Source organism: Camelus dromedarius, chromosome X (genome assembly GCF_036321535.1).
Source record: "Camelus dromedarius isolate mCamDro1 chromosome X, mCamDro1.pat, whole genome shotgun sequence".
NCBI lineage: Eukaryota > Metazoa > Chordata > Mammalia > Artiodactyla > Camelidae > Camelus > Camelus dromedarius.
Window position 1 is genome coordinate 44,570,076 of NC_087472.1, and position 26,965 is coordinate 44,597,040.

At 33.5% G+C, this 26,965-nt stretch overlaps 1 protein-coding gene across 5 annotated transcripts in view; it reads right to left on the minus strand.

Moving 5' to 3' along the window:
* Positions 1-26,965, minus strand: part of PCDH11X (protocadherin 11 X-linked) — a 590,766-nt gene that overhangs the window by 165,706 nt on the left and 398,095 nt on the right. For all 5 annotated transcript variants that reach the window (XM_031445559.2, XM_064482994.1, XM_031445558.2 and 2 more), the window contains one exon: positions 3,066-3,264. In XM_031445559.2, the coding sequence (XP_031301419.1) occupies positions 3,066-3,264 (199 nt within the window). The remainder of the gene's footprint in view (positions 1-3,065; positions 3,265-26,965) is intronic.

Genomic DNA, 26,965 nt, shown 5'->3' on the forward strand with positions numbered 1-26,965 from the left:
TTGTGGTTCTATCTCTTTTTGTGAACTTACAAGGAATTTTCAGAACTACATACTATTTTAGGCAATTCATTAGCAGAAAAGAAAGCAGATTGAGGATGCAATGCATTTCAAAATATGAAATGAGAACTGCATAAATTAATTCTATTGCTTAAGGACAGCGTTTATTTCCTCTAAACATTTACATTCTTATTCGTGGTGCTATTGACTAACATTACACAGTTTATTGGCATCTGCTCCATATCACAAGACCCATTATTATGTACTATTTCAGGGCTACAGAGTTTCTTTTTGAAGAATCAAAAGTACCTTATCATCTATATTAACCAAAGAAATTATTTTGTGATGGCAAATTTTGCATCAGCTCTTTTTTTTTCTTTTTTAAACAAAACACGCATGTATATGTTAACAATCTCACTAGTGTGCCACATTAAGATAATAGAACCTCATTTAAAATAAAATAGTGTGCTTACTGCACTTGTATTAAGGTCCTTTATTGTCCAAAATGGACAACATTCTCTTGGAACATGGTTTAGAGGGAAGTTTCTGGTTCAGTGGGAGAGTTGGTAGCTACTAATTTTACTTGTAGTAAAAATAAACTTTAAATGTTAACCCACAAATATTGTTAGACTTATAAAGAAATTGATATTCATTTTAATAGTTTCTGTCTTTTGTATAAGTTTCTAAAAATAACAAATAGCAAACAAGTATTATTTGTATTATCATTATTATTGCCTACTGCCATCCCAATTTTAAAAAAAAGCATAATTAATAAAGAACTTCATGAACTTGAAATTTGCCATTGCTTCATCCTGTAGAGTCATTATGAACAAAATATTTAATAGTCAAAATAATAGTGTCAATATGATTAGAGGAGAGAAATGTTTAGTCCTGGTAGAAACAAGCTTTAAAAATAAAGCTCTTGGCAGAAGGGTATAGCTCAGTGGAAGAGTGCATGCTTAGCCTGCATTTGGTCCTGGGTTCAATCCTCAGTACCTCCATTAAATAAATGAAGAGTCTAATTACCCCTAATTCCCCCCTTAAAAAAATAAAGTAAGAAAAAAAATGTTTAAAAAATAAAAATAAATAAAGCTCTTGAATATGTCAGCTCACACATGGTTGCTAAACTTAGACTCTTTTTTTAATTGAAGTATAGCTTACTTACAATACTATATTAGTATGAGGTGTACACTTGCATTCAACTACTAATATAATCAAGTTCTATGAAGAATTCTGCACTTGAATATTTTTAAACAACTGAGATAAAGTTGTATTTAATTTTAAATATTTTATAATAATTTCTAACCCATATCAATTCTGTCCCTATTATATCAATAATTTACCATCTTAGTCTCATTCAGCTGGAAAATTTATTTCAGGGTTAAATTCACACTGTGGATGTTTACTCTGAATTTATTATTTAATCACTGCTATACAATTCTCTAAGAAAAGGGCTTAGTGGCACATGTCATATACAAAAGAATCAATTCTCTCTAGTTTATAAAAACAATGCCTATTTCATCTGTAATTAACTAGCGATTAACAAGGCAGTGATAGGCCTACAATTAAAATAATAATTTGTGAAGTGAAAAGAGTAAAGATACATTTGCTTAATGCCTATTTGTTACTTATGACCATATTCTTATTCGAGATTGGCTCTGAGTTCTTTACAGTAGCAGATATAGTCACAGTCCTGTATTTCTACCAGAAGTCATTATGTCCTGTCACGCACAGTAAATAAAAGCTAGATTAGTGTTGCATTTTATAGAATGAAAAATTATTTTAAGTATAAAATTGAATATAGAGATAGATGTTTAAGACTTTCTGAATTTGGTAACTAAAAATTCTCTAAAATGTTTATATTGAAAACACCTTTAACTTCCAGGGTCTACTCTTGTAGAGAGAAAGAGGCTGTTATGCCGTCATTGGTCCTGTAGGTTTAGTGTTAGATTACATTTTCATGTTTAATCAGTACCTTTCCCTTCTTGTTTTGAGTTTCAAAAATAAGGGATTAAACTACAATGATGGGGAAGCCATTTTGTTTTTAAAACTAGATGTTTATTTAAATTATGTATCCATACAATCCATAATGATCAAAAAAGATTTTCAAAATTTCTATTTTATGCAAATTTTTTGGGGGGGAGAGGTGGGTAATCAGGTTTATTTATTTATTTATTAGTATTTTTTTTAATGGAGGGACTGGGGATTGAACCCAGGACCTCATGCATGCTAAGCACACACTCTACCACTGAATTATTTGGTCCCGTTTTTCAGTTTGTTTTTTTTTTAAATACCTAGGACTCTTCTCTGTCACATATATGGTGTGCTTTTTTGGACCTACACACCTTTGTGTATATAAAACATATCTAGAGCCAATTACAATTCTTCAAATACAAGAATCTAAGATATACATAACCTTATCAAATTTTGTTTTTCCCAAAATTATGAGGAAGCAGGGACGTTCAAGATACATGTTCAACATAATAAATTTAATGAAGTTCTCTATTTAGTATCAACTTCATGATCCTTTTCAAGAATTCAACAGCTTTGGATTGTGCAAAATACAGCCTTTATGCCTTCAGTCTGAAGACCAAATCTGGATGTCTTTCTAAACAGTAACATGGCTTAAGCCATGTGGTTTCAATACATTATTGAAAACCTCAGACCAGTTCCTCTACACTGGAGTCAGGAGCTTTTATTTTCTTAAAAAAGAACTGTCTATGGTTCTTGTCTCTATTAAAAATTAAAAACAAAATCTAGAAAGTAATTTATATGAATTACAAAAATAGTTTATCTGTACACAAATAAAATGAATAAAATAAAATAAAGTGGCTGATTATATACAAATAAATTCCTATATTATATATAGGTAAGTAGAAAATTCTATCCATGCCTAAACAAAATTACTATATTAAATTTCATAATAAACTTCAAAGTAGATGTGATCACACCTTTTAAAAATGTGCTGCTAACATAATTAAATGGCCCAAGGTATGACGGCTACCATTGTTTGACTTGCAAACACAAGAAGCCCATTTATACTGCAGGACTAGGGAGGTATCACTTACTGGATTCAGGATCAGAGTTGCCATCCCCTTCAGTGCGGTTGTTGGGTGCAGCATGATCAAAGTACTCCTCCTGAGGATAGCCAAGGGGCAGGGCATGGGACGTGCTTGGAAGGCTGCCCATATCATGGTCTCCCAGTCCACCATCACTGCTGCTTTCCTGAGAGCCTTCTGGTAGGTGAAAAGTGACACGCCGCTGGGACTGAAAAGAAGACAGAAAATTACAGGGTTTCAGCTATGATCTGAATAATTGCTTAATGCATACAATTTAGAAAATGTATTATTTCAGCTATCTAGTGAAGTCACATTAACATTATCTTGAATTGTGAACAATTTCAGGCTTTTGTGAACAGTCAGCTCTGTGTTCAAACTCGCTTCACCTGGCAGCAGAATTGCTTTTATTATATTTTTAAACAGGGCACATCCAGTTGCAGAATAAAAGTCAACTTGTTCTCAAGCAAGAGTCTGTCACCTTTCTAGACACTGGAGCACATTGGAAATTCTGATCATCATTTAAACATGGATTTATTTAACTATAATTTGACAAGAATTCATTTTTGAATAATAAGCATGAATAAATACAACACAATTTTATTGCTATCTCTGTAAGATTCTGGCAGGCCGAAACAGTAGATAATAATACAAATTTATTCAATCATGTAGGCTGATAAATTAAAAGTACAAATCATCTTTTCAAAGAATCTTTGGGACAAGCTTTTGAATTGGAATTCATTTAAATTGATTCTGCACTTTAAAAAATAAAAAATAATTACATGGTATGGATAACAATTGATAATTATAAAGGCAAACTATATATAGGTATCATCTTTAATGGTAATTATAGCAGAATACAAAAATATATACATGCCAGCATATAGAGGAAGGATTTGGTTCATGGCATCCAGCAGGAGGATAACTCCACCAGATGTAGCAGTATTTTTATTTGCAGCATTGCTATATGTAGTAGCTAATCTCCAAGGACAGCTTTGACAGTGGACCTCACCTCTTGGTATTCAGACCCTCACGTAGTCCTCTAACCACAGTGAATATGGGTAAGTCCTGTGTAACCAAACCTTGCAGCTTTTGCCTTGCTCCCTTTAAATACTCATTCAGGAAAATCAGCTGACTTGAAAGAAGTCTGACTACTGGGAGACTCCCATATTGTGAGGAAGCTCAAGCTGGCCATGTGGAAAGACTACATAGAACGAAAGTACAGCACCCAGAGAGGACCAGCTGCTCCAGCCACTCTAGTTCAGGTGCCAAATATGTATGTAAAGAATCCATTCTGGACAGTATAGCTTATAGTTTCATTTGAGCCATCCCAGCCATCTCCAGACATTTGAGCCACTGCATTTGAGACACCAGTCATTGTGGAGCACAGATAGCAACAATGTCTGCTGTGCACTACCTAATCCTTGACCTAAAAAATGTAAAGTACAATTGATTTTTGTTTTTTGTTTCGATGGTTTGCTAGGTAACAATAGACCAACCAAACACTTAACTACTAGTAGTATGAAAGATGCAATTTAGAGAAAATTATTTTAAGAAATTTATACATATCAAAGGTCACACATAATTAGGTACCAGGAATTTCCATGACAGAATGCATATCCTTTCACAAGTTAAGGTTTGACTGTCAGCCGTTTCTTCAAATGGAGATAGGAAAACATTTGAAGATCATTGCCATAGACTGCATGCCTGTGTCCTCTCAAAATTCACATGTTGAAACCTAATCCCCAACATAATGGCATTTGAAGGTGGGGCCTTTGGGAAGTGATTGGGTTATGAGGGTAGAGCCCTCATTAATGGGATTAGAGTCCTTTTACAAAAGCAGCCTTAGAGCTCTTTCTCTTCTCTTCTACCCTGTCAGGACATGGTGAGCTAATTTTGTCAGTCCAGTGAAGCTGCATTTAATTGTTCTGTCTCTAAGAGGCCATAAGCTCTTAGTTATAGATTAAGCCTCACTTAGTTCTAAAATTTATTTATAGTTAATATATTTTCAGTCGCTTCAAGTAAAATATAAACATTTTCACTCATAAGCCTGTTAAAAAGGCAAGACCTGGAAAAACAGAATTTAGAAATGCCTGAAACATTATATTGTAGACATATATCTATAATTAGCTGTTGTATATAACTTAAAGCCAAAGTAATACTTAATGCATAAATTTAAAAAATCATTGTATATGAGCCAGTTTAGCATGAGACTAATTGACAGTTGCTTACATCATAATGCATAACTATTAAAAGATATTTTAACTTTCTATTAAGACACAAGTAATGTATTTCAAGTATATGTATGTGTATATAAAGTATTTTTATCACTTAAATTTTTTAAAGTATTAGACCTAGATAATAGAAATAGAATCAATAAATGGGAAAATAATTGCTGCTGACAAAAATAAATGAATCTAGAATTTAAGGATGGAGTCATATACCCTAACAGAATTAAAATTGCCAGTGAATAGAAGGTAAAGTTCTATCAAATGATAGAAGTTGTGGCTTCTAAATATATATATTACTTCCTGATGTAAGAGAAATGGAGTTTTGTGTTCACTTGCTTATCTACACAGAAAAGAAGAAGGCAATTTAAGTAAAAAAGATATCTCATCCTAGGACACCTCTACTAGTAACTTAACTAGAATCTCTTGCAAAGGGATGCCCCACAGTGAATCTGTAATTGGCCAGGTCATGTACTGACCCCTAGCCCTCTGGACACATAAATTGAATCCCCTTAACGATAAATAAGAGGAAATAAATGGGTTGGTGAGGACTCCCTTTAGTGAACAGAACTATATTTTCGTCCCTTCCTAAACGCCCATAATGTACCACTGGCACCAACACTATGTTCCTGAGATGAAGTTATATGTGACATTACTGCCTATACATCTTTGAGGGTTCATATAGTCATATTAATAAACTCTCTTGTTTATATTAGCTTTAACAAATATCAGAAAGCCTCAAGTGGACACCAAGATATGTTGTTTGGTCATGAATGGCTATCTTTTAAAATAGTCTGAAGTTTAACTGAATAGTGGGGATTTGATTTCTTCCTCAATTCACAGTTTCATTTTATAATATGAAACACTTTTTTTTAATCTATTTCTATAATCCATAGAAGGCATTCAAATATCATTGATTAAATATTTCTATTCTATATATTATATTACACTAATTCTATTATATAAAGTGTTCTATTTCTTTATTCAGTGAATTCACAAGAGGCTCTTTATTTGCACAAGTGATTAACTAGGTTGTCCACAGTGTTATAAAATCTCCATGAATAGTTCCTTAAGTGAAATTGTTAGAATTTAATTTTGAAGGAATTGTTTTAAAAGGCTTCTGAAAATTTAACTTTTAGTGGGAAAAGAACAGTTAACTATATTTTCCTAGGGTTACTTTAATGATTCCTCTTAAGCTTGCATTTTGTAATTTGTGACACTTCCAGATAGAACTGAACATAAAATAATCATATGAACTTAACAATTTATGAATCCTTTGTAGTAAATTTTGGCAACTAGGTGTAACTCATTTGCCCTTTACTTTTTAATGGATGAATCCTTAATCTCTTAAGGCACTTTCTGCTCAGATTCATAATACAGAGGTATTTTTCTGATCTAATGTATTTAGAAATATTAATTATTTCATGAAAATTATTCCTTAAGTGTCTCAAAGAAATAATTTCCTTTTTTCAAGTATTGACGATGACTACTATGCGCAGTATAAAAGATCTACAACATTAATGACCATGTCATAATTTGTCTGTCTGCTGCCCTTCTAGGGCAAATTAAAACAATCTATTGACAGCAATGGTCATTTTATGGGACGGAAATAAATCCTGTATTATTCATGAATAAATGTCTGTACTGAAAGGCGAGTTATTTTTCTGCCAAAAGAGAAAAACACACAGAGTGCCTCCCCCTATAATCTACATGCCTTATTTTTAGCTCAAATCAATCAACATTCCAAAATGTATGAACGCTCAGAAGTGATACTGATATCGCCGAGATGAATCGTTTACAGGCAAACTATCAAATTTCCAAGGTTCTTGTGTCCACTATGCCTCATGAAGGCATAATTCCCAACTAAACATCAGGTGACTATCGTTACATTTCCATCACAAGATGTAAGTGGCATTTTAGAAAGGTTAACCTGGCAGTAGAGAGGTAGGCCAGGCTGGGAATCTCATTATGGAATGCTTGAGTATCATGTTCAAGAGGCCTCATTAGAATTACCTGTCAAACTTTTCAAACTAATCATACAACCTTGCATTCCCTCTGACTCCAATTCTAATATATCCTGACCCAGCCTACCTTAGACTCACTGCTATCACCAGGAGCTCTGATTAGAAAGGGTAATCATATGTAGGGTTATTATTTTTTTAAGGATTACCGTATGCAGGGTTGTTTTTTGATTCATATATAAAACAGTCTTGATATCAAACTATTTAGCATATTTTAAGTGTCTGAGTTTCCATATTTGATAATAATAATCAACAGCTTCATTCTAGATGTCAGAGGCACTGTCCCATGGGTCCTGTCTCTTAGCAAAAGAACTTATAATTACTCAATATATTGTGAAGGAAAAAGGGAAAATATCTTAGTTAGAAACTTGACTTGAAATTTTCACCAGCATTATGTGGTCGGCACACATATCCTACTTGTAGCTCATACACCCAGAGTAAAACTCCCAGATGTCATATTTTATAGTAGGACTTTACTATTTGACCCTATCTTTGTAGTCATAAAAACTCCTACTTTTCCAATTCAGGTTCACCTGAGTGTTTTCTCACTGTTCCATTTGATAAAATTTAAATGGTCTGTCTCATTTCTCATTTCCCCTTTCATGTTATGTTCCTGAAGTTTTTACCCTTCAAGACTTATTTTTTTCATACCATAACTTATTACTCACATATGCAGGAATTTCCTTAGGATGCTCTTTTGTCCCAGAATCAGATCTTAACTCTATTTTGACATTGTTTTTTTTTCATGGCACTTGGTAATTTTTTAAAACTTTATTTAACTTTTGGCAAATGAGTCAGACATATTCACTGGATGGTTAGAAGACTATGTGGCATTACATGAAGGCATCTTTCCTTGAGTAATGATTTATTTCAGCTCAATCAAAATGGAAACAATCTATTGGTATATATGTTGCCAGAGAATGGGTTCTTGTATCCTGTAGGAAAGAATTCAAGAGAGAGCCATGGTAAAGTGAAAGTAGATTTATTCAGGGAGAGACTCCATAGACAGAGTGTGGGCTGTCTCAGAAGGTAAGAGAGGCGGCCCCAGAGCACGGGGTCATCTAGGAAAGTGAGAGCGGCTGTAAGAGATAGATACACATTCCACAGAGGGTGGATCATCTCTGAATGGAGAGTGGCCACTAGCTATTAAAGTGGTCAATTTTTATGGGCTGGGTAATTTCATATGCTAAAGAGTAGGAGGATTATTCCAACTACTTTGGGGAAAGGGTGGGGATTTCCAGGAATTGGGCCTCCCATCCACTTTCTGGCCTTTTATGGTCAGCCTGGGAACTGTCATGGTGTCTGTGGGTATGTCATTTAGCATGCTAATGTATTACAGTGAGACTTTAATGAGACTCAAGGTCTAACGGAAATTGACTCTTCTGCCATCGTGGGCCTAGTTGGTTCTAACCAGTTTATGTCCCATTCTCAATTACTGTGCCACTCTTTTAATGTTTGTGCCCTGCTCCCTTCCCTCTTGTCTCAGAGAGGTACTATGAAGCTTCTTCTTTCCAGAATGTTATTGATTGCAAATTGTTAAATTAGCAATTGACACAGTTTTGTGAATTTGTAAATGAAACAGCATTATTATAAATGTTTGAGATATTACAATTGTGTGACTAACAATTAAAGTAGGACAAAACTGAAAACTACCATGCTTTGAAACTGGCATGTGTCCAAAAATGACATTAAGTAATATTAAGACCAGATATTAAAATTGAAAGCAGACCATTGCAATGGTCTCTAAGACAAAACTGAAGTATCAATTTTTAAAAAATAGACAAAACACTTTTACATTGTTTTTGGTGCTAACCACATGTAGATTTAGTGACAAATTTAAATATATAAATCATCATAGGCTCTTCATTATCCAGAAGCAGTTATCTGGTAGCCTCAAACTATTCAAAAAAACAGTCATGCCAGGAAGTAAGGAAGAAAAACAAAGGCATGTGAATTGCTAAAATATTTATCACTAAGTTCATGCTCAGAATCCTGTCTACCTTACTCTGCTTTTATATTTAATTTGAACAACTTTGGTTATCTGGTTCTCCAGCTCAAATTGTAACAGAACTTTTGGTAGCTGCTGGAAATGAAAACATTGACAGAAGGAGAAATTTCCACCAATTATTCGTAGATCTGTCTTCTGTAGCTATACAGAATACGTGTGATTCTTCTACATGACAAGCCTTCCAGTGTTTGAAGATAGTTAAGCCTCATGTATTAATATTCCTACTCCAAGCTAAAATCCCCGTCTTAATTTGGTATCTGCAGGGGAATGGGATTTGCCACCCTGAAATATGTCTCTTTGGCATATTAATTATTTGAAATTGGTTATATGCTAAGAAACAGCAGACATGAGGAAAACTCTGAAAATCAAGTAGGAATTACCCTTTTATAGGAAACATTTACATTTGTAAGGGAAATCTCCATTTGTTAAGAGTGTCTCCCTCCCTGTACCTGGAAAAGAAGGATGACTAAATCTCCAGAAACTCTTACCAATGGAGAAGTTATTGACAATAACACATAAAAACCTTATTCTTGTTTATTGTGCTTTTCCTGCTCATAACTGACTCTCTCACCCTCAACATCCTTTTTTGTCTTTAGCTGGAGATGATATTTAAGGTAAGGGTTGTGGCCATTTTGGCAAGTTACTCAGTTCTCCTGAGTCTCTCCCATATATACATGTTATTAAACTTTTTGTGATTTTTCTACTGTTATTCTGCCTCTTGTCAATTTAATTCTTAGACTAGCTAGAAGAATCTAGAAGGTAAAGGAAAATTTCTTCCTCCTCGATTCATCATTTTCAGACAGTTCACTCTTTTCCTATTGTTGGTGATAATATAGGCTTACGAGATTATGGATTTATAGATCACATATGATATAAATAATCATTTGATTTTTCATAATATTAGTCAATATTTAAAATTTTCAAGTTGTTAAATCATTGAAAATTTGTTTCCAAGACAGAAGCCACAAGTTTTGTTTTGTTTGTCTCTGGTGTGACTTCTTTATATTTGCAAAATAACTCTTCTATTGCCATAGTTACACAACATATCTGATTAATTGATGCATTTTGAACAAACCAAATGTCATTCAAGCAACAGATGGTTTCTGCCTTGAATTATATAGGTTGGAATCATTATGCAGTATACAGTGAAAGATGAAAGGCCTGGCATTGCCATTAATTGCATAAGCACTTGGAACAAAATATTCTCTTGTTTAATGTTAGTGGAAATCACAACCTGAAAGTATGTGATGGTAATCAAACACCAGTTCAAAAATCACAATGAACTAGAAAATTTTTCTAATAAAATCAAAGAGTATGCACATTAGCTAGCATGGTAATTTTTTTAGTGTGTTGTACCAGACATTAATGACCTGTTTGTTTTAGACCCTTTCAAGTGTACTTAAGACATGTTTAACTTCATCTTGTTTACCTGGTGCTCATCACAGCACATCAAAAACAACTCCTATTCATGTAAAATGTGTCACATCCTGGAAATTAATATAAGATTAAAAGACCAATATTTCCTTTGAACTCTTGTCGTTTAAAAAAATATTTGGAGGGCTATAATTCCCACTGATAGTCAAAGAGTAAATTAAAATAGCTGCATCTTCCAGTAACAACTGTCAGTGACAGAAGGCAGCAACAAGCAATGTAGGGGTGAATATAGTTGAGGGCAAAAGGAAAAAGAATTGTAAAGAATTAGAATCTGTAGTACTGAAACAAAGCAGGACCCTGTGGGCCCTCCTTGGTACAAATCCTTTCTGTGTCTCCTGTTTCTTGTTTGCAGGAAATAAGCTTTTTTCAGCTTCCTTGACCTTCTCTGAGTTCTAAAGGGCAGATTCAAATAGTCGTTAATCAGGGAAGGGAGGGAATGCAGAAAGAAAGGAGGAGCAATCAAGAAACAATAGTGCAGTGATTAAAGCTGGGTCCACGTTCCTCCTCAAGAAATATACATAGCAGTATCTTTGAGTTTTTCTGCAGACACTGAAACTCCCATCCAGGTGGAGGATGGGAACTTCAGGCTGAGCACAAGGTTCTGGGAGCACTGCCCTGTTACCTTACCCCCAACCAAGCAGAAGAAAGTCACACACCCTTCAGCCCTCACCCCAAATTTTGCCTATAAAAATTTCTTCCTGCAAACCATTGGGGAGTTTGGCTTTTTTCAAGCATCACCTAGCTGATGTGTTAATAATAATGTAGATTGCTGAGCACCAACCGTCAAATATTCTAATTGAGTAGGTCTAAGGTACAGCTCAGATGTTGTGGCATATGAAGCACTGACCACAATTTCAGGAAAATAAAGGAAAACAAGGAGTACTGCTTAGGTTTTCTAAATACTTTTAAATAGACAATTTGTTTGACATGTTTACATAAATTAAACTCATTAGAATAATGGGATTCTAATGTCAGGCTTTAAAAGAAAAATTTTAGGAAATCGTCATTTCATAATTTTTGTACACTAGACATCTCCTTTTGCCACAATAGTCTATTTAATCCCAACTACTACCTTGACACTTGGGCAGGGACCAATAAATGAAGACAACTCATAGCAAACCTACTGAAGGAAAGCAGAATTCAATACCCCAGAATAAGCTTCTTTGGCACAAGAATTATTTTAGGCTGATTATATTTAAGAAACCGCAGGCACAGGAGAGGCTCTGAAAACTGAGAGGAATTTATTCTTTTGTAAGAGACATTAACATGTATAAGGGAGCTCTCCATTGGTAAGGGTGTCTCCCTCTCTGTACCAGAAACTGAAGGATGACTGAGTCTCTAGAAACTCTAATCAGCAGAGGAGGCAGAGACTTAAATCTGCATAACAACCATATCCTTTTACTGTGCTTTGCTTGAAAATCTCTCATAACTGCCACCATCCCCTTCAACATCTTCCTTTGACTTTAGCTGGAGATGGTACTTAAGATTTCTTGGGCCACCTTGGAAAGTTACTTAGTTTTCCTGAGTATCTTCCAGGTATACAGGAGGTATCCATGTTACTAAACTTATTTTTATTCTGTTAAACTGTCATTTATGACAAGGGAGTCTCAGTCACGAACCTAGAAGGATAGAGGGAAAATTTTTTCCTCCCACATGTGATGAGAAAAACAGCTTTTGTTTTTCTGAGTTGCTGCCTATGCTTTTTACAGTATGACAATCCTGCTCACACCCAGATTCTGGACATTTGGATAAGAAGCTGGGATCTGGAAATTGTCATTCTAAGTGAAGTAAGCCAGAAAGAGAAAGAAAAATACCATATGAGATCATTCATATGTGGAATCTAAAAAAAAAAAAAAAAAAAAAAAAAAAGACACAAACGAACTTATTTACAAAACAGAAACAGACTCACAGACATAGAGAACAAGCTTATGATAAGGTAGTAAAGGGTATGGGCAGGGATAAACTGGGAGTTCGAGATTCACAAATATTAACTACTGTATATAAAATACATAAATGACAAGGCCCTACTGTATGGCACAGGGAACTATATTCAATATCTTCTAGTAACCTATAATGAAAAGATATGAAAATGAATGTATGTATATGGATGACTGGGACAGTATGCTGTACACCCAAAATTGACACATTGTAACAGACTATACTTCAAATAAAATAGATAGATAGATAGATAGATAGATAGATAGATAGATAGATAGATAGATAGATAGATAGAATTTAGGATTTTCCTTATAAATTCCTACTTGGCTTTTCCTGTGGCACCTTTTAAAATAACCACTTCAAGTTAAGCTCAGGAAAAGTTAGTGACCTCCACTCTAAACACCTTATAAGCAATAGGTGTTCGCTACCCTGCTCTCTATCTCCTGCTCCTTCATGACCTGGGACAGAGGACTGCCCCTGCCCTGACCCCCGATTCTGGGATCTAGAACTAATAAATCTTGTGACTTTAGTTCCTTCGTGTGAGTGTACTGAAATTGTCCTTTCAATCAGAACACTACCATGGTTTTCACTTCCCTGGAGTGGGAGCTCGGATGCTGAGGGAGCTACTTGCCTATCTTGTGTAGGTGGCTGATGCCTCTTGTTCAACAAGTCATAATCTGCATATTATTAACTCAATACACCAGTTCCAGCTCCCCAACACACCCCAACACCACAAAATGAAACCTCTTAAATTTGAATCATTACTTTTCTATCAATCAAAAATGACATACAAAAAAGGATATCTTTTGAAACTTTACAACAGTGGTCATCCCAAGGCATTTGAAACCATCAGTGGTAACATTTCTGGGATTTCTGTTGTCCATAACTTCTCTTTGTAGGTCATGAATGTATTGTATTGATCAAAGAAATCATGATTGCAAAAAAATTGTAATCTATTGAATAATTAAGTCCTGTAATACTTAAGAATGGTAAGATTATATTAAATATCAAAGATCAACTCTAAAACATAAATATATTCACTCTTATTTAGGAATTTAGATGAATTATCTTTGATTATATTTACAATTTCACATTTTTAAGCCAGGAAATCTACTTAACATAGTTGACATAATTTCATCAGTCCATTTTTCATTCATTTTAATTGGTACCTATTGCTAGAAAGAGTCTGCATCCAGGAAATGTTCTTGTTCACTTTTGATGACTGATAAATATGATATAGCTATGACATTACTAACATAGAGGTGATCATGGCATAAAATGATGCAAGTGTGTGTATATGTGTGTGTGTGTGTGTGTGTGTGTGAGGAAGCTTCATAAATACAAATTTATCTCTCTGTAACTTGATCATGCTAATATAGAGCACTGTTCTGAATAAAAAAAGATAATTCCAATGGTACTATATGTATTAAAATATACGTTCAGATTATATATGAATGATAGAATAATAACATGACTTCTATTTAACAAGCACTGATTTTTATTTGGTACAGTTTTTATAATACAAAATTCTGCTTTTATTGACACTGAATTCAAGTTCAATGACAGAACTGTTAAAATTAGATGTATGAATTTGATGCCATTGAGGAAAAAATGTTGCTAAAATATATGTCTTTAGAATCTCTATAAGCTCCCCAGTGTTGAGACAACTTCATTTCTAATACTCTGAACTAACTATAATGACTCCGGGTCCAATACTGAACTCAACTAATTTTTCAAATTCAGTAAGTCTTCCAAAAGTTCTTACGTCTGAAGTGCATTCTTCAATTTGGTTTAAGATATATAAACTGAAAAGATTAGATCCTACAAATTACAGTAGGTCATATTTTACAATGTTAAATGAGCAGTGTTATCTTTAGATCTGTGAAGTTTTTATGAGATTTTGAAATCATGTCTTTCAGTGCCTTCCAACTATGCTCTGACAATTCTTCAGTAAGTGAAAAATGAAGACAATAATTACGGTTATACCTAGAATTTATATAGATTATTTCCTTGTATGTTCAAAAATGTTTTTAGTATTACTCATTTCTCAACATTACTGAGCTTTGAAAAGAATGATTTTGAACATACTTTCAAATCTTTAAGTAAAAGATAAGTGACTCATGTAAATGACATATAGGTCAGGAGTTAAGAACAGGTGACACTTTAGGAAATGCCATTAGGTAATAATGTTTAAATTCAGACAGGATGCTAAAGTTAAATATATTTGAGCATTAAGTTATTGTCATAAATAAGAGATTTTTTTTCTCAAAAATAATACTAAAGAGTGTTAGGAGAAACCAAGCGCTATTTCTTTTACTGACAGAAAAACTATGTAGCAGACTGTTAACATTTGCTTCCATTTGACATCAGCCCCTGGAAAATATTCTGCTAATCAAGACTTCACCTTCACTTAGCAACCATGGGCAACCAGGCAACTTAAAATCCTTCACAGTTTCCTGATGGTGGAAATATAGCACAAAAGAATTAATTTAGCTCTATCGTTGAAAGATGAATTTGCTGTATGTTAGTGCTGCTGGATATTTTTGGTTCAATAGCTTCATGGAACTGCAAATCTTCAAATCTGTTCAGTGTCTTTAGGTTAAATTAGGTTAGTTTTCATGTTCCTCTAGATTGTCTATCTATGAACCTATTCAAATTTTGTTGTGGTAATAAAGCAAAATAATTACACCACTTTGAGAAAATAACACAAGTAACTTGATGGTGAAATGGTTAACTCTAAGGTTAGAAGGTGGTCATAAGAAATGAGATACATTCAAATTAAAGACAACTGTTCACCTCAAATCTGATTTTTAAAATATTTTTAGCTAGGTACTATTTACTGTACTGTTTAAAGTAATAAGAATTTAAAATAAATGTAAATTTAAGCCAATTTAAAAAATATAAACAAGTGGAACTGTTGACTGAAAAAAGATGTCCAACCTAAAAGTTGAGAATTATGTTTTACTTGGTGGACAAAACTGAGGACTTAAGCCCAGAAGATAGCCTCTCAGATCACTCTGAGGGACGGCTCTGAAGAGGTGATGGAGAAGCCAGGATATATAGGAATTTTTGCAACAAAGACCAGGTAGTCAGAACATAAAAAAATTACTGTTAATTAAAGAAAACCAGACATCTCAAGTTAGAGTTTAGTACTTTTCTATCTATGGGAAGATGCAAAAGTTTATTGAACTCATTCCTTTGATATGAACCTGAACTATCTAGGGCCAGTATCCTGCTTTTCTCCATCCTGAATCCCTGCAGGGTGCACCACTGGGGGTGACTTGATGACTGCAATATCCTTTGTTTACTGACCTGGCAGGTGATATTTTTACATCCACAGAATGATTCACAAGAAAGTGAGGTAGACTCTAAAAAAGTGCATGTTTACTTTGACATTTAATAATCCCAAACATTTAGGAACTGTTGTTTTTTTCATCTCTCTTAAAAAAAAACTTGTGATGCCATTGATTTATGAAGAAATCACAGCTAAGCTTTCTCACCCTGCATTAATATTAATGTTAACAAAAAAATACTCGAATATTTCATACAAATAATTTCAAGATGATTACTGATGATTCAATTCAATAGCCCTTTTGGAAAATAGTTTATTCTTATATGCACTTTAAATATGGATAAACAAGATCTGAATCACCGTACACACATAGTGATATGAATTTTCATTTTAAACATCCTATTCAATTAAATTCCAAAGGCATTTGTTAAATGTCAACAATTACTAGATACTGTGCTAAGTGCAAGGGACAGAAACATGAATAAAATATAGTTCCGATCATCAAAGCATTATAGAAGTCCACATTTCATGGTGAGGTTGCTCAGATAAACTTATTATACTTGAAAACAACTCATATCCAGAGGATGAGTCATTGAACTTTCTTTTATTCACAAATGAGCTAACAAAAGACTTGCTTTCCAAGAGAATCATTCTTCAGTCAAACAAGTTAAATCAATTATCAAACTAGAAAGGGAGCATAATATGAAGTTTACATACCTAATCGTCATTTCTTAAGGTGGAAAAGGACTTCTCATTGATACTTTAAAGGATTAGGAAAGGTCTTTTTGATTGTTACAATCTTAGAATTAAATATCTGGAGACACAGTGAGCACTCTCTGGGAGACAAGCCATAAACCATCTTTGGATAAAAGAGGAAGATTCAGATAAATGACTTGTGCTATGGAAACTTGAGGTAGTAATCTTGGAGGTAGGGTGAGGAGAATGGACAAAAATGTGACTCATAAATCAATCAATTGATAATAATCTTCAGAAATTTAGAATTTAGTACATGTATTTTAAAACAGTTGAATTTATTTGATTTTTAAGATTTATATATTAAAAAGTAGTATATTTATATGATAGTCATAGTATATTTACATAATTAAAAAAAGTATTCATTTCAGTGACCCACTTCAGAAGAGAAAAATTACGAATATAAAAATGAGGCTTTGAAAATCCAATTGATGGAAGAAATTTTTACATATTGAGGTATGGAGAAGTCATTCTTGTTTATACAAAAATTTAACTTAAACTTTATCCTAATTTAAACTGCCTATATGTGGACTAACATACATTGTACCTCTGCTTTAACTATTAAAAAAAAAGAATGTATTTAAAAATCAAAATGGAATAACTGTGGTTCAGGTATTCAAAATGGAGCTGGGTGGCTACTGTGGATATGATTTCAGATGCATTTCTGCATCACTGAGAACTTGAATTTTCTGAACTGTATCAGACTGAAGCGCGGCCACCAGCCATTTCTCAAAACAATGCTGGCATCTGCCAGCCGCAACCTTATGGTCTCAAGGTCTCCCCTTGTAACCGTACAACCACTTCAGACACCAACCAATCCTTGCTTAACAAGTACCCTTACTTCTTGCCAGCCCCAATTAGAGTTCCTGACAAACAACTTATGTAATCTTGTGAGTTTTGCCTTTGAAAGTCTCCTCCATTTTGCAGTCCGGTGGAATACAATTTAAATGCTTCTTGAATCTGTGTCTCCCAACCTACAGTCTTCAGTTTGGCTTGAATAAAACTCTTTTCTATTCGTATTATAGATTGGTTATTGAAAAGACTACATGAAAGTTTCCCACAAAAGTTATAGTTTCACTTACTTGATTAAATAAAACCATATCTAAAAAGTTCAAAATATCACCCAATCTTACTGTAATGATACACACCTTTGATCTTTAGAATGTTTAATTTTATAATTCACCAGCTACAATCAAGCAAATTATTATTATTATTATTTTTATTTCCAGGGGAGTCAGGGTACAATATGAGTTCCTGGGGTAAAATGAGCGCTGCGAAGACTTAGAAAAATAGGATGCAATTTCATCTAGATGAATGAAAGCAAATCAATCTGCTTCACCTGTCATTTTTGAACACTGTCTTGTTTAAATATTTAGGTGATTCACTAAAACATTACCCTTTAAAATATAGGCTCACAATATATACAAATATCAAATCATTATGTTGTACCCTTGTGGGAGAATAGGTTCTTGTCTCACACAGGAAAGATTTCAAGAGCAAGGCACAGTAAAGTGAAAGCAAGTTTATTTAGATAGATACACAGTCCACAGAGAGTGGGGTGTATCTCACTCAGGAGGGAAAATGGCTTAAGAGATACACACCCCATAGGCAGAATATGGGCCATCTCAGAAGGGTGAGAGGGAGAGAAGCTGAAGAGTGTGGGGTGTTTAGTTTAAAGTAAAAGTAGATACACACTCCATAGACCAAGTGCGGGCCATCTCAGAAGGCAAGAGATAGAGTGACTGTGAGGTGCGGAGTTGTTAGATTTTATGGGTTTGGTGATTTCATATGCTAATGGGTAAGAGGATAATTCCAACTACTTTGGGGAAGGGGTGATGATTCCCAGGAAATGCCCTCCCTGCTCACTGTTTGACCTTTTATGGCCAGCCTAGGGGCTGTCATGGCACCTGTGGGTGCACCATGAGGCTCAAGGTCTACTGGAAGTCGAATCTTCCGCCATCTTGGTTCTAACCAGTTTCTCCTGTCCTCAACTGTGTCATTCCTTCAATGGCTGTGCCTTGCCCCCTTTCCTCCCACTTTAGTAAAACTGAAACTAATGTGTTACATACATTTAAAACATATTATATATAGAGAGAGAGAGAGTGAGAGAGAGAGAGAGAAAGAGAGAGTTGTATTTCTAAGATAGTTCTCTTTCTGGCATGATTACTTGATTATTGATAAATGTTAGAAAAAAAATCAAGTGGTTAATGCCACTTAGCCTCATTCAAAAAGGCCTACTTCATAAATTGACAGTGATTTTGAGATTCAAAAGCATCCATTTAGGAGTAATAGTCTGATCTTTTCTTACTTTGAAATCTAATGCAGTCTCCAAAACACGTTTTTTTTACCACCGATTATCGATGTGTGAATATATGATTATAAAAAAAAAAAAGTGAAATCCATCTGAGTGATTTATACTAACTTGAATGAGATTATAGAGGAAAATGTGATTGAATTTAGAGGTGGTAAATCAAAACAGCAAGTACTTCAACTAGTCACAAGGATCTGAATTAAGCCTCTCAAAAATAGTAATGAGGAGCAGAATTTGTCACCCCAAAATATGTCTCTGTGGCATAAGGATTATTTTAGGCTGATTATTTTTAAGAAACAATAGACACAGGAGAAGCTCTGAAAACTGAGTAGTAGTTAACCTTTTGTAAAAGACATTTGCATTTAGAAGGGAGCTCTCCATTTATAAGGGTATCTCCCTCTTTGTACCAGAAAGAGAACAATGACTAAGCCTCTAAAAACTCCTCCTGTTAATGAAGGAGGCGGAGACTTAAATCTGCATAACAACCATATTCTCTTTCACTGTGCTTTGCCTGAAAACCTCTCATTTATGGCCCCCAACTCCACAACATTTTATTTTATCTTTAGCTGGAGATAGTACTTAAAGTATTTTCTTGGACCAGTTACTCAGTTTTCCTAGGTCTCTCGCATGTATACAGGAGCTATACATGTTATTAAACTTCTGTTTGTTTTTCTTCTGTTAATCCATCTTTTACAACAGGGGAGTCTCAGCCAAGAACCTGAAGGATAGAGGGAAAATTCTTTTTTTCTCCCACATAGTAGCATGAACTTTGCATAACTTAAACCAGTATTTCTCAGCACTTGGTCTAATGATGGTGGGGGTAGTAGTGGTGAGTGACAAGGTCAAATTAAATATTCAACTTAGTAGACTCCATCACAGGCCTACTGAATCAGAATCTAGAAATCTGCATTTTTACCTGCACCCTCATGTTTCTTAATGCTCATTAAATTTTGAGTGCCACCAATTTTAAGCACTTAGTTTGGATAAAATAATGAAAACTATATTATTAATTGGACACATTTTCAGCTAATTGAAGAAAAATAAAAGGGAGAAAATGCCCAGTACTTAAATGTGATTCTAAAAAAAATTTTAATTTACAGCATAATTCAATATTTATTAACTAGATTGATCAAAATTATTATTGAATACTTACATGTCATTTCTACCCCATTGAAAAGGCATAATATAAGTCAGGACACCTAATATGGTCAATACAAGCTAGAAGAATCAGATGTTCATATAGTTGTATCTAATTTCTTCAAATATCCACTCTCTTAAGATTGATTCAAATCTTTCATAGTGTATGACACTTCTAAAGTAGTTATGTCTACTGAGAGCGATGACTTCCTGACATAAGGACAAGATGTGCATTAGGGAAACAGAAGAACATATACCTAACATGCTTTTGTTATATTAACAAGAAAAGGAAAGCGTGATACCAGCAATGCTCTATGCCATTTTAAGAGTGGTTTCTTAAAAACTCTCTTCTATCCCTACAGACTATTTATTGACTATTTGAATTGACAGATTCATGGAATAAGTATGACCTCAGTAGAGCTGATAGCAGGTAGAATTTTTTTCTTATAAATAAATGTAAGTGGCAACTGCTTCATCAAAGGAAAAAAAAAAAATTTTTTCAAAACGCACGCAAACACACACACACGCATCCTTAGGATTTAAAATCTACAGTAAAAAAAATCAAAGAATTAAAATATCTCATTAATTTTCGAAAAGGAAATGACAATAGATAAGTCAAAGTTACATTAGAAATACCAGATGAGTTACATATTTATCTCTGAAATTAATCAACTAATATGCATAGAAATGTACAGTATTTATTTAAAGTTAAAGGTAAATATACATTTACCTTTATGCTTGCATGCAGTCATACATACTAACAATGAAAGCACACATATAAAGATGAATGCAAGTAAGTAATAAATGAATCTATAGAGCTCTAAGAAGACTACACTAGATTAAAAGTTTGTATTACATAGATTTTCTAGTCTATCTTGTGATATAATAGAAATTAGTGAAAATCCATTATCAATTAACTCTGATTAATACTATGGAAATATGGTTTCTTTAAAAACATTATCATATTTAGAATTTAAATTCACTTAAATCTCCTTCACAAATATTCATAACATTCTTAAGTTATTAGAACACCAAAATTAAACCCAAGCAATATTTTTTGGTGTAAACAATTTTTTGGAATATTCTCTATTATCCATGGCCTCAATTATTAGGTTATAATTTGATTTTACCTAATAAATACATATTTTAAAATACTCCTACAAATGTGATAAAATAATAAATTATAAAATGGTCATATAATCAACCTAATTCTTTATTTCCTCTTTAACCATAATATATCAACTTAATATAAAGAATCTCATATGCTATTTTTAATAACACCATCTGGCTGCTCTAAATTACCACTGCTCTTCCATTATCATAAAATATTGCCTGAAAATAGGAAATCAGTCTGATGTTAGAGAACGTTTTTGTGTGTGTGTGGTGTCGAGACAGAGGGAATCAGGACAATAATGAAAGATGTTCTACAGGAATATGAAAGAGTTGAGTGAGAAAATATTTACAGAATATTTTAAATATAAATTGAAGTAAGTTTGCAACTATCAAGACAATTTTAAGTTAAAATTGCTTCCATGATTTAACTAAATGGAACAGAAATCTCCTGAGTCTCACTGCATTACAAGCCATTTCCTATGATAACAGTACCATAAAAACAAACAAACAAACAAACAAGCAAACAGGCTCTGTTCTCAGTTCTATACATAATCAACATTAGGATCTTCCTGACTTCTTTTGTCATTCTCCATCTTCATTTAAATTACATGGTATGTCCTGGCCTATCAAGGTTAAGTATTATAATTAATTGATTTCAATATAATATCAATGAATGTACATATATGGGATTATAAGGAAATGTAGCTGCAATAATTACAATAAAGAATAAATTGGAAATACTGAGATTTAAGTCTAAATTTCCTAAGAACAACATAATAGAAAGTATTTAAATGAGTTATTACAGGAACGATGTTCTAAAATGGACAGAATACACATTAATATTTAATACTGATATTTCATCACCACAACTGTAATACTTGGTTGCATATTTATTTACATGCTTTCTCCAACTAAATTGTAAGTTGCTTCTTGGTAAAAACAGCTTACAATGAATAGATCCTAGTGTTAAGTGGTTAGTGACTTTTAGAAATAAATGAAATGAAATGAAAACAGTCTAAGAAACATTCAATTTTTATTATATCCTTTTTGTGACCACTAATTAAACCATGCCTTGCCTGTATTTAATCCTAACTAATGCTGATTATAGTGGTAATATTCTGTTATCTCAGGAGATTATGTTTATACTCCTATGGTGTTCTTAATTTCTGTGATAGATGTGTGTGCTATCACCAGGTGTTGAATTTCACCAATTTCACAGTCCCACACCAAGCCTCTTTATCCCTGGAATCTGTCAACTCAGTGGCAGTTATAATGCCATATAATTTCATTTTGCAGAAAGATATTGCAAACTAAATGATAGCCCAAGCTGAATAGTGCGCTGCGCAGAGCTTAAGGGTAACTGAAAATTAAGGGTAAGGTACCCATAGTGAAAAACATCTGTCTTAAAGTCTGTCATAGCTAATGGAGACACTGAACCATCTATGATGATTTCTGTGTAACTCGCTTACAACTCATTTCACATAGAAGTACTTTCAGGAACAGACACACACAGTAGACTTACTGTTCCCCAATTCTTTTACTTTAATTGATTTGAATTCTACCAGAAACAGTGTCTCTTAATCTAGCAGTTGTAAAGTAAATGATAATTGGTCTAGATAAAGGTTGTTAACACCTTAATCAATTGATACAGTGTTTTAAATGGAAGTAACTTTTACTCTTCTATCTAACAACTGAGACAGAATCCATTAAGAGATTTGGAGAAATTCATGAGAAGAAGCTGCATAAGAAAAAAAAAAAAATCCAACTAAAACTAAAAGTGAAAACCAAAGGAAATCATTTAAGATCTGACTTAGTTTAAAAAAAAAATTACAGCAATTTTGAGTTATTTTTCTATTATAAATAAGTAATTACAGCTAAGTCCTTTTTATCACTTCATTAATGGTTTACTGATAGTAAATCAAGTAATACTTAACATAGAAGGGGAGAGTCTATCAGTGAATTCACTTATTTGTCCAGTTTTATTGAGAAATAATTGACATATATCAGTGTATAAGTTTAAGCATATAGCATGATGGTTTAATTTACATATATTGTGAAATGATTACCATAAAAGGTCCAGCTAACATCCATCTTGTCACATAGCTGACATGAGAAGAAGGGGAAAAAAAATTCTCCTGTGATGAGAACTCTTAGGATCTACTCTCTTAACAACTTTCCTATATATCATTTAGTTAACTATAGTCATCATATTGTATGTTACATCCCTACTACTTATTTATCTTACAACTAGAAGATTGTAACTTTTGACCATTTTCTCCAATTCTCCCTTCCCTTAACCCCTGCCTCTGGTAACCACAAATCTAATCTCTTTTTCTACTTTAGTGGAGTTTAAAAAATATTTTTATTAGATTTTAGATATATGAAATTATACAGTATTTGTCTTTGTATGAATTGTTTCACTGAGCATAATGCCTTCAAGGTCTATCCATGTTGTAGCAAATGGTAGGATATCTTCTTTTTATGGCTGAATAATATTCCATTGTATACCACAATTTCTTCATTCATTCATTCATTCATTCATTCATGGATGGGCATGTAGGTTGTTTCTAGGTCTTGACTACTGTAAACAATGCTGCTATCACCACGAGGGTGCAGTTATCATTTCCAGTTAGTGTTTTCTTTTCCTTTGGATATATTCCCAGAAGTGGAATTGCTGGATCATTTGATAGTTCATTTTCAATTTTTCAAGATGCCTTATACAGTTTTCCATTGTGGCTGTACCAATTTACAATCACACCAACAGTGCACAAAGTTTTCCACCTCAGCATTTTTTATCTCATGTCTTTTTGATGATAGCCATTCTAACAATCATGAGGTTATACCTGATTGTGGTTTTGATTTGCATTTCCCTAATGACTAGTGATGTTGAGCATTTTTCCATGTATGTGTTGGCCTTTTGCATATCTTCTTTAGAGCAATGTCTATGCAGGTCCTTTACCAATTTTTGATTGTATTATTTGTTTCTTTGTGATTGAGTTGTATGAGTCCTTTATATATTTTGGATATTAGACCCATGTTAGATATATGGTTTGCAAATATTTTTCCCCATTCCACAGATTGTCTTTTTCAATTTGTTTATGATTTCTTTTGCTGTGCAGAAACTTTCTAGTTTGACGTAGTCCCACTTGTTTATTTTTGATTTTGTTGCTTGTACTTTAAGTGTTATATCCAAAAAATGATTAACCAAGACCCATATCAAGGAGATTTCTTCTTGTTTTTTTCCTAGGAGTTTCATAGTTTCAGGTTTTACATTTAAGCCTTTAATCCATTTCTAGTTAATTTTTGTGAGTGGTGTATGATGTGGGTCCAGTTTCATTCTTTTACATGTCAGTATCAATTATCTCAGCACCATTCAATGAAGAGACTGTCTTTTATGCATTGAGTATTTTTGGCTCCCTTGTCAAGTATTAGTTGACTGCATATATTTGGGTTTATTTCCAGGCTCTCAATTCTATTTCATTGGTCTATTTGTTTGTTTGTTTTTTATGCCAGTACCACACTGTTTTGATAACTAGAACTTTATGGTGTAGCTTGAAATCAGGAAGTGTGATGCCTACTGCTTTGTTCAAAAGATTTCTTTGGCTATTTGGGGTCTTTGTTGTTCTGTATAAATTTTAGGAATGTCTTTTCTACTTCTGTAAAAATGCCACTAGAATGTAGATAGGGATTGCATTGAATCTACAGATGGCTTTTGGTACTACTGACATTTTAACAATATTAATTCTTCTCATCAATGAATGAGATGCCCTTCCATTTATTTGTGTCTTCTTCCTTTTCTTTCAGCAATGTCTCAAAGTTTTCAGAGTAGAGAAATTTCACGACCTAGTTAAATTTATTCCTAAGTATTTTGTTGTTTTGATGCTATTGTAAATGGGATAGATAAACTTCTTTTTCAGAAAATTCATTTTTTAGTATATAGAGGTGCTACTGATTTTCATATGTCAATTTTGCATATTACAACTTTACTGAATTCATAGATTAAAGTTTTTCTTTGAGTCTTTAGGATTTTCTATACATAAAATCATGTCATCTGCTTCTTCCTTTCCAAATCTGATCTCTCTTACTTCTTGTTCTTGCCTGATTGCTCTAGTTAGGACTTCTAGTGAGAGTGGGCACTCTTGTCTTGTTCCTGATCTTACAGGAGTAGCTTTCAATCAGAATTAAGTATGATGTCAGTTGTGGGCTAGTCATATATGTCCTTTATTATGTTGAGATATGTTCTTTCTGTGCTTTACATATTGAGTTTTTATCATGAATGAATGTTGAATATTGTCAATTTTTCTGCATCGATTGAGATGATCATATGATTCTTCTATTAATGTGATGTATCATATTGATTGATTTGTGTATGTCAACTCATCCTTGCATCTCAGGGATAAATCACGCTTGATCATGGTGAATGATCCGTTTAATGTGCTGATTAATTTGGTTTGTTAGTATTTTATTGAGTTTTTTGGATCTACATTGATCAGGGATATTGGCCTATAGTTCTCTTTTCTAGTCATATTGTTTTCTGATTTTGATATTAGGATAACACTTGCTTCATAAAATGATTTTGAGAGTGTTCCCTCCTCTCCAGTTTTTTACAAGAGTTTGTGAAAGATTGGTGTTAATTCATCTTTAAATGTTTGGTAAAATTCACCAGTGAAGCCATTCGCCTCTGGGCTTTTCTTCATTTTGAGATTTTTGATTATTGATTCAATCTCTTTACTATTCAGATTTTCTGTTTCTCCCTGATTCAGTTTTGGTAAATTGCATGTTTCTAAGAAATTTTCCTTTTCTTTCAGGTTGTCCAGTTTGTTGGCAGAGTTGTTCACAGTAGCCTCTTAATGATCCTTTGGTTTTTTGTAGTGTCAGTTGTAATGTCTCCTCCTTTCATTTATAATTTTGTTGATTTCAGTCCTTTCTCTTTTATCCTTGGTTGCTCTAGCTAAAGGTGGTTTTTTTTTTTTTTCCCCTATTTCATTTATCTTTTCAGAGACAATCAGTTTGGTTAATGTTTTCTACTGTTTTCTATTCTTTATTTCATTTAATTTTGCTCTAAAAAATCAATCAAACCAAAAGCTGGTTTTTTGAAAAAGTAAATAAAATCGACAAACCTCTGGCCAAACTCACAAAGAAGAAAAAAGAGAGAGCACAAATTAGCAAAATAAGAAAGGAAAATGGATAAATTACAAAAACAAAACAGAAATACAGAATATCATATGAGAATATTATGAAAAACTATATGGAACGAAACTGGATAACCTAGAGGAGATGGACAAGTTTCTGGAAACATACTGTCCACCAAGACTGAACCAAGAAGAAACTGACCACTTGAACAAACCGATCACTAGAAATGAAATCAAATTAGCAATAAAAAACCTCCCTACAAATAAAAGTCCAGGACTGGACCGCTTCACTGGGGAATTCTACCAAACATACAAGGAAGAACTCATACCAGTCCTTCTCAAACTCTTCCAAAAGATTGAAAAGGAGGGAATACTCCCAAACTCATTCTATGAAGCCACCATCACCCTGATACCAAAACCAGGCAAAGACACTACAAAAAAAGAAAACTATAGGCCAGTATCACTGATGAACATAGTTGCAAAAATCCTCACCAAAATATTAGCAAATAGAATCCAACAGCACATAAAAAAGATTATACATCATG